Here is a 13,712-nt window from a genome sequence, read left to right on the forward strand (position 1 = left end):
GGGCCTTCCTTTGTCTCAAGGGCTGAGGGCTGGGGGAGGATTTTATTTTTTACTTGGGTGGTTTAAATTTGGGCTGGTTTTTTGTAAAGCGTTAATTGGTTTCTTTTAGATATTTCTGAAACATGTGAAACAAGTTTCAGAGGGGGGAGTGTATAGATATTAAATTGGGGGTTTAGTTAAGGTTTAAAATTGAATTGGCTTTAATTTGGGGTTAAATCTAAATTTTGAGTTTAGTATGAGAATACATTTCACATTTAGGATATTTCATTGATCTTTTGTAAAATTAGATAGGTTAAATTGGATGGTTAAGCCTACAGGTTTATTTTAGTCAAAATGTATAGTCTGCATATAAATAAATTGACCTTAGGGACGAAACCACTGGCACGGTTGCTTAAATGCAAATGAGATAGTGAGACATGCTGGTGGCAGGTCACTGAAGTGATCAAGGGGGGTAATTTCCCTAAAATCAGTCTAAAAGAAAATAGAGGCATTTCTATATTTCTTTCTTAAATTGCAGACTAAGTATATAGTTTGTCTATCTCATTTCTTTATTTTACACTTTCCTGTGTGAACGGGGATAAGAAAGTATTGCCTGTTTTCCTTGAGTGAGTGAGTGAGTGAGTTTGTGGACTATCTGCTCATTCTATGGGGCCAGTATGCAAATGAGTATGCGTGTCTGAGACTGTGGGAGGTGAGGAGACATGCATGCGTGACAGAATGAGTAACAGTTAGTGAGATTAGCTACAATTTAGTAGTTATGGCCACAAAGCGTACTCCAGTGCAAATTGTGCACAAGAAATATCCATCTAAGAATATTCCCAGCATTTCAGGAAAATGGCATAAGCGTTGGCCACCATGGCCAAAAGAGGGCTCTTTCGAGATAGAAGACCTTGAATCTATAAAGGCAGAGGTGTGTAGATATAGAGCAGATGAGACGACAAAAGAGAGAGAAATGAAAAGGAAAGAAGAACTGTCAGTTTTAGACTTGTTCTGTGAAGAGGATTGAAAGAAAAAGTGAAAATGGGTCCTCATATTGTCGCACATAGAGCGAGCCAGAGGCCTACTGTCAGGGAGGAGATGAGCAGGAAATTGTCAGACTCCGCACCATTGTCTGTGTCAGTACTGCCGGAGGAGAAGATTTCCGCTGATTGCAGCACAGACAACCAGAACCAGTGCATTGACATTGTGGGTCACAGCGACAACTCAGCACAGACTGAGGTGGACTTTCTGGAGAACAGTGACATGAGGACATCAAAGCCAGACGACAGCGACACTCAATGCTCTGTTAAGAGGGAGCTGGAGCGGGTACGTTCCCTGAAAGAGGACGTGACCAGTGAATTAAGGACACAGAGACAGTATATGCGTGCTATAGAGACACGTTTGAGTGAAATTCTGATGAAAGAGGCCCATCTGGTCCTCGACTTGATTGACCTACATGATGAGGCTGCGCACAGCCACAGAGACAGTTTACAAGACATCTACAGAAGGGCAGCCCGCCCCAACACAGACACGAACATTGATTCTGACACTGAGGAATGGGATGACAGTTCTACTCAAGCCCGCAAGAAGAGAGACTTACAGCATTTGAGACGACTCTATGAGAAATGTGGGGACAAAGACACTGCGCAGAACTTTATGGAAAGTATTGCTACAATTGCTATGGAAGAAGTGGACTTGACCGCAGGATGTGAAGCTGCTCGAGAACCGGACAAGCTGAAAAACAGGCAGAGTGGAAGTAAGAGGAAGAGGAAGAGCATCAACAAAAGTGATGAGGACTTTGAACAGGACAGCAGTGATTGTGAGAGGCTTCCCCGCACTCGCACACATTTGAGTCAGAGACGTGTGAGAGACTCCAGGGGGGCTTTGAGCAGGCGCCCATGCAGACCACAGAAGAGGACTGCCAGTCGCGCACTAGGATCGGAGGACGAGGGTGGAGATGGCGCGGAGGAGAGAACACCCGAGGCTTCCCACAAAAGACTGCTCGAGATCAGGGAATGCAAAACACGACAGAAGGCTGACCTGAAGGGATACAAACATAACAAGCCCATCATGGCAGCACTGGTGGCTAGTCTAGAGGAGCTGTCGAGGGAAGAAGAGGAAATCAGTCGGTTTTTGGTCCAATGGGAAAAGGGGCAGGAACTGTCAAAGCAGGGCCGAGAGCGACAAGAGGAGGCGGCACAGGACTGGGAGGAAGCAATCGCTGCCATGTCATTGACCCTAGACCGGAAGATGAGAGACCTGACGGAGGTTCAAGCACGTCAGACCGCATACATGGAGGAGATCATGGAGAAGAGGGCTGAGATGCCCACACCTGACATTGACACAGTTGTCACTCAGCTGCCAGTGATGAGAGGGAAATATATGCCATGGTACCATTCAGACTTGTCATACGTTTTGAAACGTCTGCCACCCCTCGAACAGGGAGCATATCATTGGATTTCGAAGTTTCATGCATTGATGAAGGACCCACAGTTGGGAATCAGGGATAATCAGTTGGCTATCGGTGACATGAAAGCGTTGATTGACAAGCTGGAGAATGTGCATGTTCTTAATGATCTCTTGACCAGAGCAGATCTCAGAGAATATATCGACAATGCAGAGAATGACAGTGATCCTTTTGTGGCACACAGAAGTGCATTCTGGCGTGCTCTGAGAGAAGTTTACCCGCTCAAAGTGTACACGGATAGTGTCAACATTGACCCGCTGAGAGCCACAGAGAATCCGAGGGGGTACGTGGCCAAAGCGCATCAGATTTGGATGGACGTGACGGGGAATGACGCCCGCGGTCCAGGTTTCGACCGGACACTTGTTAGAGACAAGATATTCCAGGGACTGCCAGGGCCTGTACAGACGAAATTGGAGGAGGTCGTCTCCCTCTCAACACTGCCTTTGGAAACCTACACAAACCATATTGCTCACTGTGTCGACCTGTTCCGGAAAAAACAGGAGTTCCAAAGACTTGAAGATGTTGACCTTGTACGTCAAATGAACGAGAATACAGTGTCACTACAAGCGGAAGTGCTGACAAAGATTCAAGAAGAGAGACTGATTCAACCAGAAGTGACACATTTGCAGGACAGCGCAGACCAACAAAAAGTGCCGCCATGGAGAGTGAGGGCACCACAACAGCCAGTGTCACCCTATCAGTGGGCTGCACGTGCACCTCAGCAAGGATATATTCCACTGACACGTCACAGTTCAGAAAGCTGGAGGATGAAAGGAGAGTGTCATAACTGTAGGACACATGGTCATTTTGCTGGACAGTGTGACCAGAACCCACAACGGGAAACTTTGAGGGAAGTCAAGCTTGACCGGATCTCATGAACAATGATTTGGACAGCTAAAGGAGAAGTGGCATGGCTCCTCCATGTTCTTCTTTTGACAGTTGACTTGACACGCCCCTCTCTGTGCTATTGACAGCATGGCTTTTGATCTGTCACCTAGCTGTCATCTGACAACTGACTCTTCCTAGACTCCATCTAAATGCGCTGAGGAATAGTGCTTATCTATTGTTTCCATGTTGATGTATTGATGTTTGATTTTCATGTACTGTATGTTTCTTCATTAATTTATTCTTGAGATTGAGATTGCAATAGTACAGTTTGATTGACAAATATTGTTTTAGCTCTTGGTTTGTGTTGCTTTCCGAATCATGGTCAGGTGATGGTTTCTGCAGGACTATCATCTGTCCATTGTTCTGTGAAAGTTACTCACAAACTAAGAAGGGGGAAAGGGGGGTATTTGTTTGTGTGTCTGAGTGTATTCAAGTCCTGGCCAGGCCTGTCTGTGATAGAAAAAATGTTGGGGTACATTTATATATTTGAATTAATTTTAATTATTCTGTTTAATTCTATACAGTTTTCTTTTAATGTGTTAAGTTTTATTTGTTGTGAGGAATTCTCAAATCAGGACTTTTATGTCAAGAACAGTATGTGAGTCTAAAACAGTCGCAGGGCAAGATAAGACTGATAGGGTCATTATCTAGCAGATGTCAAATAACATAGCTATTGATTTTGTTCATTTTTGTTTCGAGTGTTGTGTCAACCTGACTGTGTTTTACCTTCTCAGTATCCAGGGGGGAGGAGGGTACTTATCTTACAAAGGGATTCGGTTTGAGGTTTAATTGAGACATTTTTGGGAATTTGAACATTTGGGGATTGTGGGGAGGAAAACATGTGGAGCCAAATTATGATTCATATTTTAGACTAATAGCCTTGAGGACTATTAGTAGGGGGGAGTGTCGTGTAATTTGAATCATATATATATAGGCTACTTGGTTAGTTATAGTGCAAGCCTTTCTCCTTTCATCCCATTACAGTGTTGTAACTATTTGCATATCAATTGTCCTACAGGCAGGATGCCTTGTGGGCCTTTTTGGGGCATCTGATATTATCTATAGGCCTTCCTGTTTGTTTGATAAGGACAGGAGGCTACAGTTTGTCTAGGGACTGTCACAGTTGGGGGTCTTTGAGTAGCTGTTTACACACACACACACACACACACACACACACACACACACACACACACACACACACACACACACACACACACACAGGGACAAAAGGTGACACCCACTGCAGGTTATGTGGTATAAAGAGATGTGCTGGGAGGTTTTGGGGGGACTGGTGAGTTGGAGGCCATGGAGGACAGGGCTTGACCTGGCCTGGAGGTATACGATGAGAGGATGACTTGAATGCTTGTAACTTGATGTAACTATGGGACATGCCTTGATTGAATAAAAGAAGGACTTTGCCTGGAAAAACGGAGCTCATTTCTCGTTCTTGTACAGTGGGGAAATAAGGTCATAATCTACAAACTCCTGGAAGAATATATACCACACTACATCCAAACAGAAAAGTCCTATCTGATTGCATTAACCCATTTCGACCTGACAAATGTCTTATAAATCCTGTCTCTATGTCCTATGTCAGTGGTTTTCAAACATTTTCACGCTCTAGTGAATCTACGGGGGACACGCTCTAGTGAATCTACGGGGGACACGCTCTATAGTGAATCTACGGGGGACACGCTCTAGTGAATCTACGGGGGACACGCTCTAGTGAATCTACAGGGACACGCTGTAGTGAATCTACGGGGGACACGCTCTAGTGAATCTACAGGGGACACGCTCTAGTGAATCTACGGGGGACACGCTCTAGTGAATCTACAGGGGACACGCTCTAGTGAATCTACGGGGGACACGCTCTAGTGAATCTACGGGGGACACGCTCTAGTGAATCTACAGGGGACACGCTCTAGTGAATCTACAGGGACACGCTGTAGTGAATCTACGGGGGACACGCTCTAGTGAATCTACGGGGACACGCTCTATAGTGAATCTATGGGGGACACGCTCTAGTGAATCTACGGGGACACGCTCTAGTGAATCTACGGGGACACGCTCTATAGTGAATCTATGGGGACACGCTCTAGTGAATCTATACGGGGGACACGCTATAGTGAATCTACGGGGGACACGCTCTAGTGAATCTATACGGGGGACACGCTATAGTGAATCTACGGGGGACATGCTCTAGTGTATCTACGGGGGATCTAGCACGCACGCGACACGTTCTACGAGCATGCCCGCTAACTATACCACCGGTGGCAACCCCCCATTCTGTACGGGAACCCCTTTTGGTGTTTTAAGCATTATGTTATAGTTTAGCTATTGAAAAATAGCAGATCTACAAGCTGCTCGGTGCCGCGCTAAGAGCTTGTAGATCTGCTATTTTTGAAAAATCGTGAAAATGTGCCACAAAGAATATATATTCTTTCAGGGTGAACGTTTTTAACTCAAATCTTTGCTTCTGAGGGGTTCCTGGAACTACATATTTTCAAATGGGGGTCGGCGGGCAAATACAGATAATTCTGGGGGTTCTTGACATGAAATATTGAGAACCACTGATATAGAAACATAGGTTTTTCAGAAAACTGTCATGATTTAGATAGAAGACATCTTTTACATTTCGATGTCAGGCCTAAATGGGTTAATCCAGAGCGATTTACATTAAGCAATAACAAAAAGCATGGCAGTACATCACATAGGCCTACATAATAAGTAGTTATCATGAAACATGCGTAAGCTAAGAACGTAACAGTGGAAACTACATATAAACTATAAAGTGCTATGTCTACAGAAAATGCTATAAGTCTGTATGAAATGTTATCTAAATCAGTGGTTAATCCCAAACCTTTTCATGTCAAGGACCCCCAAATTGACACCAATTAGCCCCGCGGACCCCCATTTGAAGAGGTATGCCTGGGACCCCATGTGAGAGAAGAATTTTACAGCTCTAGCAGTGATTCTCAACCCGTTTCATTTCAAGGACCCCCAGTTTGACATGTGCATTAGTCTGCGGACCCCCATGTAATGGCATTTCTATCTCTGGGACCCCCAATATATATTGAAAAACTAAAATCAAAGTTAATTTAACTCAGAGAGTGTGCAAATGGAACCAAACGGACCCTTACGGGTCCCTGACGGGTCCGTTTGCATTTGTACACTCTGAGTTACAGACCCATAAGTCCATTTGGTTACCATTATCATTTAGCTGGGGACCCGGCTCTGGAACTCTCTCAAGGACCCCTAGGGGTCCCCGGACCCGAGGCTAGGGCAGGTGCTACGGGCCATGATGGAGTCTGAAGAGGTGGGTTTTCAGACTATACGGTGGAAGATTGGAAGTGAGTAATCATTAGAGAATATGCTCTGGGCTACATCGATTGATTGATTTAATATATGTATTAACAGTTTGCAGAATTACAGTACATTTCAAGCACAACTCAATACAAAGACTGTTAACTGTGAGTGGACGACCCAATAAAGCATTACACTTGTTTACAAAGAGGGTCCACCTTGTTCAATTCAATTGGGGCAAATCACCCTTTTCTCTCATCATAATGAGCCTCCCAGTGACCGCGCCCCCTCCACGTGACACCCCCCCCCCCCCCCCCACCAGCCGCATGGCATGCTGGGAGGTGTAGTCTGTTGTCGTCGTCAGAGAGAGATGGGAGACGTGCAGCCTCCTCCTCTGCGCAGCACGGAGGATTTCGTCCTGGGCTCGGCTCGGTACGCGGCTCCGGACGTCCGTGACGTCACCAGATGGAACAACAGGGTCATCAATAACCTCCTTTATTACCAGACTAATTACTTTGTGTCCGTGACGTCATTTCTGCTCATAGTGGGGTGAGTCCCATAGCGTTGTCATTACTGCGGCTCTCTCTCTCTCTCTGCATTCCCGCCCCCTCTCTCCCTCTCTCTCTCTCTCTGCCTGTTCCCCCCTAGCTCTCTCTCTCTCTCTCTCTCTCTCTCTCTGCCTGTTCCCCCCTAACTCTCTCTCTCTCTCTGCCCGCCCCCTCTCTCTCCTCTCCCTCTCTCTCCCTCTCTCTCTCTCTCTCTCTCTCTCTCTCTGCCTGTTCCCCCCTAGCTCTCTCTCTCTGTCTCTGCCCGCCCCCTCTCTCCCTCTCCCTCTCCCTCTCCCTCTCCCTCTCCCTCTCTCTCCCTCTCTCTCTCTCTCTGCCTGTTCCCCCCTAGCTCTCTCTCTCTCTCTCTCTCTCTCTCTCTCTCTCTCTCTCTCTCTCTCTCTCTCTCTCTCTCTCTCTCTCTCTCTCTCTCTCTCTCTCTCTCTCTCTCTCTCTCTCTCTCTCTCTCTCTCTCTCCCTCTCCATGGAAAGTGAATTTCAGTCTTTGTGAGACGTGTTACTAATAGACACGTCGTTGTTTGAGGGTATTTTTTGTCCTACACGAAGATTAACTTCCATTGATTTGGTTGTCAATTCAAAGGAGCTTTATTGTCACGAGAAATCATATGTTTACATAATTGCCAAAGCAAAGTGTCAACATTATAATTCAAACAGTTGGAGGGGTACAGCGTATAGTGTCAACATTGCGTCGTTATATATACAAATATGCAGGTTATAATTACCTGACAGGTTTGTCAGATAGGTTGCCATAGACCCATATAGTTACGTGACACTAGGTCTGACATCATAGACTCCATGTTTGGGCGTATAACCGTATATATTCATATGGACATCATAGACTCCATATTCATTCAAGTTTTATTTATTCTCGAAATTACACTGAGTCAAACTTATTTTGGGCGGGAACCCCTTTTGGTGTTTTAAACATTATGTTATCATTTAGCGATTGAAAAATAGCAGATCTACAAGCTCATAGCGCTACGAGCTTGTAGGTCTGCTATTTTTGAAAAATGGTGAAAATGTGGTGCAAATCTTTGAATATATATTATTTCAGAGTGAACGTTTTTAACTCAAATCTTTGCTTCTGGGGAGGTCCCTGGAACAACATATTTCCAGATGGGGATCGGCGGCCAATTACATGTAATTTTTGGGGTCCTTGACATGAAATATTTTGAAAACCACATGAGGTTTTTCAGAAAACTGTAGAATCGTCTAAAGGTCAGGTCTAAAAGGGTTAAACTCATTTTCAGTGTCGTCAAGAAAAACATCAGAAGATCAGGAAAAGGAAAACAAAAGATATACATGTGAATTACATACAAAATACATTACATACATACAGAATTACTAATAAAAAAAGATAAAACTAAAACCAGCTAAAACAAACGATCTAAAAAACAGTTACATATTGTGGGAGTCTGTATGCTCACCAAGATTTTAAAACCACAGGGGTACGAATGTGGTCAAATGTAACGTTTGCAGGTCATTCCATGTATTATTTTGGCCACAGAAGCTAAAAGCAGATCTACCAAGTTCAGAGTTAACTTTTGGTCCCTTGAATTTGGGGAAATTACTTTGACCGGGTGTGGTAGGGCTCAGAGTCCCACTTCAGGAGAGATGAGATGTATTTAGGACAATCTACAAGCATGGCTTTATACAAGAACATGGTGCCAATGCACATGGAGCTGTCTGACAACATAGACTCCGTTCTGAATATGAACAGCAAATGATGTTCAGCGCGAGTGTTCACGTTAACATGCCACGCAACCCCCGCGTTGGCTGCGATGCTTCCCCAAAGAAGACGTTCTGTCGACTGACGCAAGAGTAGCTATAGTAGTATATCAGGGTCAGAGTTGTTTTCCCCCAATTCCCTGTGTGGGTCTGTTACGCGGTAAAGTGTGTCCCAGTTTTAATCTGTGTCCGTCCCAATGCATTTCACTTTCACTGGTGACCCGGAAGTGGACAGAGAGACAGCGATCGGTCCATTTAGTAATGATATGGAGCTGTCTGACATCATAGACTCCATGTTTGGGCATATATCCATATATGGAGCTGTCTGACATCATAGACTCCATGTTTGGGCATATATCCATATATGGAGCTGTCTGACATCATAGACTCCATGTTTGGACATATATCCATATATGGAGCTGTCTGATATCATAGACTCCATGTTTGGGCATATATCCATATATGGAGCTGTCTGATATCATAGACTCCATGTTTGGGCCTATATCCATATACAGTATGGAGCTGTCTGACATCATAGACTCCATGTTTGGGCATATATCCATATATGGAGCTGTCTGACATCATAGACTCCATGTTTGGGCCTATATCCATATATGGAGCCGTCTGACATCATAGACTCAATTATTTTATTTAGCAAATGCGAAAGTCCTTAAGCCAAGCGGTTGCCTCCTGGTCTGCTGTGTGGAGGGTAATTAATCCTCCTTCCAGTCTTTGGAGAGGACACACTTCTATGATGTGCTCCATAGTTTGCTCCTCACCACACGCACACAGTGGGCTTGGGCTACTGCCCCATTTGTGAAGGCTGGCCAAGCAGGGGCCATGTCCAGTCCTGAATCTATTGAGCGTAGACCACTGTCTCCTTGGGAGGGTGGTGCCAGGGACCTGTTGGTTGGGGTCTGACACCAGGGGCTGTATTTTGCGTGTCTTAAGTACCAGGTCTTATTCCCTAACTTGAGTAAACTAAAGACCTGGAAGCGTGATCAATGCCATTTGGCTATTCTGAGTGGCCAAAGAGTATTGATCACGCCTCCAGGTCTTTAGTTTACTCAAGTTAGGGAATAAGACCAGGTACTTAAGACACGCAAAATACAGCCCCAGGTGTTTGTTTGGGACCTCTTTGGACTCCCATTCCCTTTTCCAAGCTGATTGGATGGTGAAGTCAGCTGGTGGGGGGTTCCTCCAAATTGGTCGTCTCGATGGGAGTCGAGCAGTGCGTGGGTTGAATATGTCTGCATGGATTGGTAGATGGGGAGAGTCTTTGACCTTTTGAAGCATCCTTTGAAAGACTGCTGCTCACCGGATGTGTGGGGGTGCTATGTTTGATAATACTGGGGGCCAGGGGAGTGGTGTGGAGTGAATAGTCCCGGTTATGGTTCTCATGGTGGTATTGAGCTGGGTGTCCAGTTGGTGTGTGTGTGTGTGTGTGTGTGATGACCTAGACCAGACAGGGGCACAATATTCTGCTGCAGAGTATGACAGGGCCAGTGCTGAGGTGTGCAGTGTGGAGGCTGCCGCCCCCCATTTTGCACCAGCAAGTTTGCAGAGCAGATTGTTTCTGGACATCACCTTAGCTGCCGTCCCTTTTAGGTGTTCCTTGAACAGAGTTCAAGGTAGGTTGGATAGGGTGCATGCTTCAGTTTGAGTCCGCTCAGGTAGATGTCTAGTTCTCTGGCAGCTTTAGCGTTGTGGAGATGGAATACACTGGAAATAAATAAACTGGCCCTTTTTGCTGGGCTCGGTTTTAGGCGCCATGTTTTGCAGAACTGGTCCAGTTTGGAGAGGTCTTCGGTGAGCACTTTTTCCAGTGGGTCGAAGTCTGGTGCTTGAAATGCCAGACAGATGTCACCAGCGTAGATGAATTTGAGGGGTTTGGTGGTTGGTAGATAATTTGTGTAGATGTTGAACAGGGTTGGAGCTATAGAACTGAGCCTTGCGGGAGTACATTTGGGATAGTGACGACACTCCGGTCCAGGGTTTCACTGTATTTTTTCCAGTTGGCTTTGCGGAAGTTCCAGTGCATCTTCCTTGGGCTGTTCATGATTGGGCTGTTCACTCCATATAAGGTCGTGTTTCCCCTCAGGTACTTCCAGCCCCTCCAGTTGGTTGCCGGGGCGACTGTGGTGGTGCTTCTCTTCCTGGGGTCCGTGTGGGCGGCCGAGAACCGGGCTCCCGTTCGCCGTTTCCGTAGGAACCATCCCACGCTCTTCCTGCTGGCCATTCTATTGGCCAGTTACCTCCTGCTGTCCATGCTGGGGGGCGTGGCCGTCTTCCTGTTCGGGATCGCCTTCCCCATACTGAGTAAGATACACACACACATCATATGTGTATGTGTGTATGTGCATACAAACGCATGCACATACACACATAAACACGCATGTACACACATCATACATACACACGCACGCACGCACGCACCTCCTGCATATCATGTTGGTAAATGGTAAATGGTGCATTTATATAGCGCCTTTATCCAATGCGCTTTACATAGATTCTGCATTACATTCACCCATTCATACACCGATTGCGGCGGAAGCCATGCAAGGTACCAACCAGCACACTGGGAGCAATTTGGGGTTCAGTGTCTTGCTCAAGGACACTTCGACATGTAGACATGATTCAATAAATGTAAAGCACTCTGAGCACTTGGAAAAGCACTATAAAGCACTCCCCTCCCCTCCCCTCCCCTCCCCCTCCCCTCCCCTCCCCTCCCCTCCTCTCCCCTCCCCTCCCCTCCTCTCCTCTCCTCCCCTCTCTCCTCTCCTCCCCTCCAGTGGTCCTGGTCCATTCCTCTGTGAGGTTGAGGAACCTGAAGAACAAGTTGGAGAACAAGCTGGAGAGCATCGGTCTGAAGAGAACTCCCATGGGTCTGTTACTGGAGGCCCTGGGACAGGAGCAGGAGGCTGGGTCCTAGAGGAGAGGAGGCTCTGGGACAGGAGCAGGAGGCTGGGTCCTAGAGGAGAGGAGGCTCTGGGACAGGAGCAGGAGGCTGGGTCCTAGAGGAGAGGAGGCTCTGGGACAGGAGCAGGAGGCTGGGTCCTAGTTATTTGAAAAAAATATATATATATTTTCAAATAAATGCAGAATGTGCAACATTGTATCTTCTATTTCTGTCCTCTGGGACTGTGGTTCTCAAAGTGGGGTCCGGGGACCCCCCAAGGGTCCTAAATCATTGATAGACCCTTACAGGTCTGTGACTCTGAGAGTGTAACACATGGAACCAAATGGACCCTTACAGGTCTGTAACTGTGAGAGTGTAACACATGGAACCAAATGGACCCTTACAGGTCTGTAACTGTGAGAGTGTAACACATGGAACCAAATGGACCCTCACAGGTCTGTACCTCTTGTGGTCCTTGAAATTAAAGTTTGTTGACCCTGGTATGAGTGGTGAAAGTTTGAGCCATGAACACATTGCAGTTCACTGTGTTGACAGCAGGTGTCAGTATAAACACACAATACAAGCAGCAGGGCTCTACAGTTTAACTGGCCTTAGCTTCATTCTCTTGTTTAGTCTTCTTTAGTGACCACGCACACACACACACACACACACACACACACACACACACACACACACACACACACACACACACACACACAAATAGAAGCACAAATTGAACATTTAACTATAGATTAAAAGTTGCTGAGTCATCCTTTAGTTACAATAGAAGAACAAAGCACTGTTTGATTTGTTCATCTTTAATGTCACTTTATTGTCATTTTATTAAAGTACGTGCACATTCTTTACTTAAAGTAAAAGTACCAATACTTCAATCTAGATCATACTCTGTTACAAGGTAAAACTCTGGAGTTCCAAATATAGTACCACAAGTACTAAAGTATTGACATCAAAATGTACTCAAAAGTACTCACAATGCATAATGTCCCGTTTCAACTTTTCAAAATGTGACAAAAATATTTGTAAAAATGTTTTTGGCAGCAAATCTTTATTTTAGTTTTAGTCATTAGTCTCTTAAATAGTTTTAATTTAGTTTCAGTCACATTTCAGTCACCTGGAAGGTTTTAGTCGACTAAATATCATAAGATTTTAGTCGACTAAATCTTGATTCAGTCGATGTGTTTTGTCGGACCTTGATGTCCACTAGTCCCTTCCTAACATTTTAGTCTAGTTTTTATTTGTTGACAAAATTTCAGTATATATTTAGTCTTAGTTTTAGTCGTCATAGCTTAGTTTTCATTTAGTTTCCATTTAGTTTTCGTCAGTGAAAAAAGGCAGTCGACGAACATTTTTCGTTTTAGTTTTAGTCGAGGGAAACAACACTGCATCTGACAGGTTTAGGTGGAGCTTCTGGAGTCACACAAGTATAGAAGTGTAATAATAATTATAATAATTAATTTCATTCATTTCATTCATTTCAATCATTTTATTGCTGGAATCTTTCAGTCTATTGACCTTTGACCTTCTTCAGGCAGAATCAAAGGACAGGATATAATTATGTCCATCACTTGATTGAAGGAATGTCCACACCTTAAGCTAAATTCCAATACCGCAACTTTCACACTCGCTCACTCTCCTCGCGTCCTCCACTCGCTCCTCGGCTCCGCCCCCAGCGAGGAGGAGAGGAGGAGGAGAGGATTCTATGCGAGGACAGAGTGGTGGTCGAATTTTCCTCTGGAATCGGAATGTACTACGCTGTCATTTCAAAGCGACGGCACAATCCGCGATCACTAATGACGTGTATCAATTCAATTCAATTCAAAGGGCTTTATTGGCATGGGAAAACATACGTTGCCAAAGCAAA

General features: G+C 45.2%; 1 protein-coding gene across 1 annotated transcript; it reads left to right on the top strand.

The window, feature by feature from the left end:
• Positions 1-7,007: 7,007 nt before the first annotated feature.
• On the top strand, positions 7,008-12,149 carry praf2 (PRA1 domain family, member 2; the record flags this gene model as incomplete). Its single annotated transcript, XM_083779426.1, has 3 exons — positions 7,008-7,186; positions 11,033-11,250; positions 11,724-12,149. 3 exons carry the CDS (start codon positions 7,008-7,010, stop codon positions 11,861-11,863), a joined length of 537 nt encoding a protein of 178 aa, XP_083635552.1. The 3' UTR covers positions 11,864-12,149.
• Positions 12,150-13,712: the final 1,563 nt, after the last annotated feature.

The sequence above is a fragment of the Protomyctophum parallelum genome, assembly GCF_964188405.1.
Source record: "Protomyctophum parallelum genome assembly, chromosome: 13".
Classification (NCBI taxonomy): domain Eukaryota; kingdom Metazoa; phylum Chordata; class Actinopteri; order Myctophiformes; family Myctophidae; genus Protomyctophum; species Protomyctophum parallelum.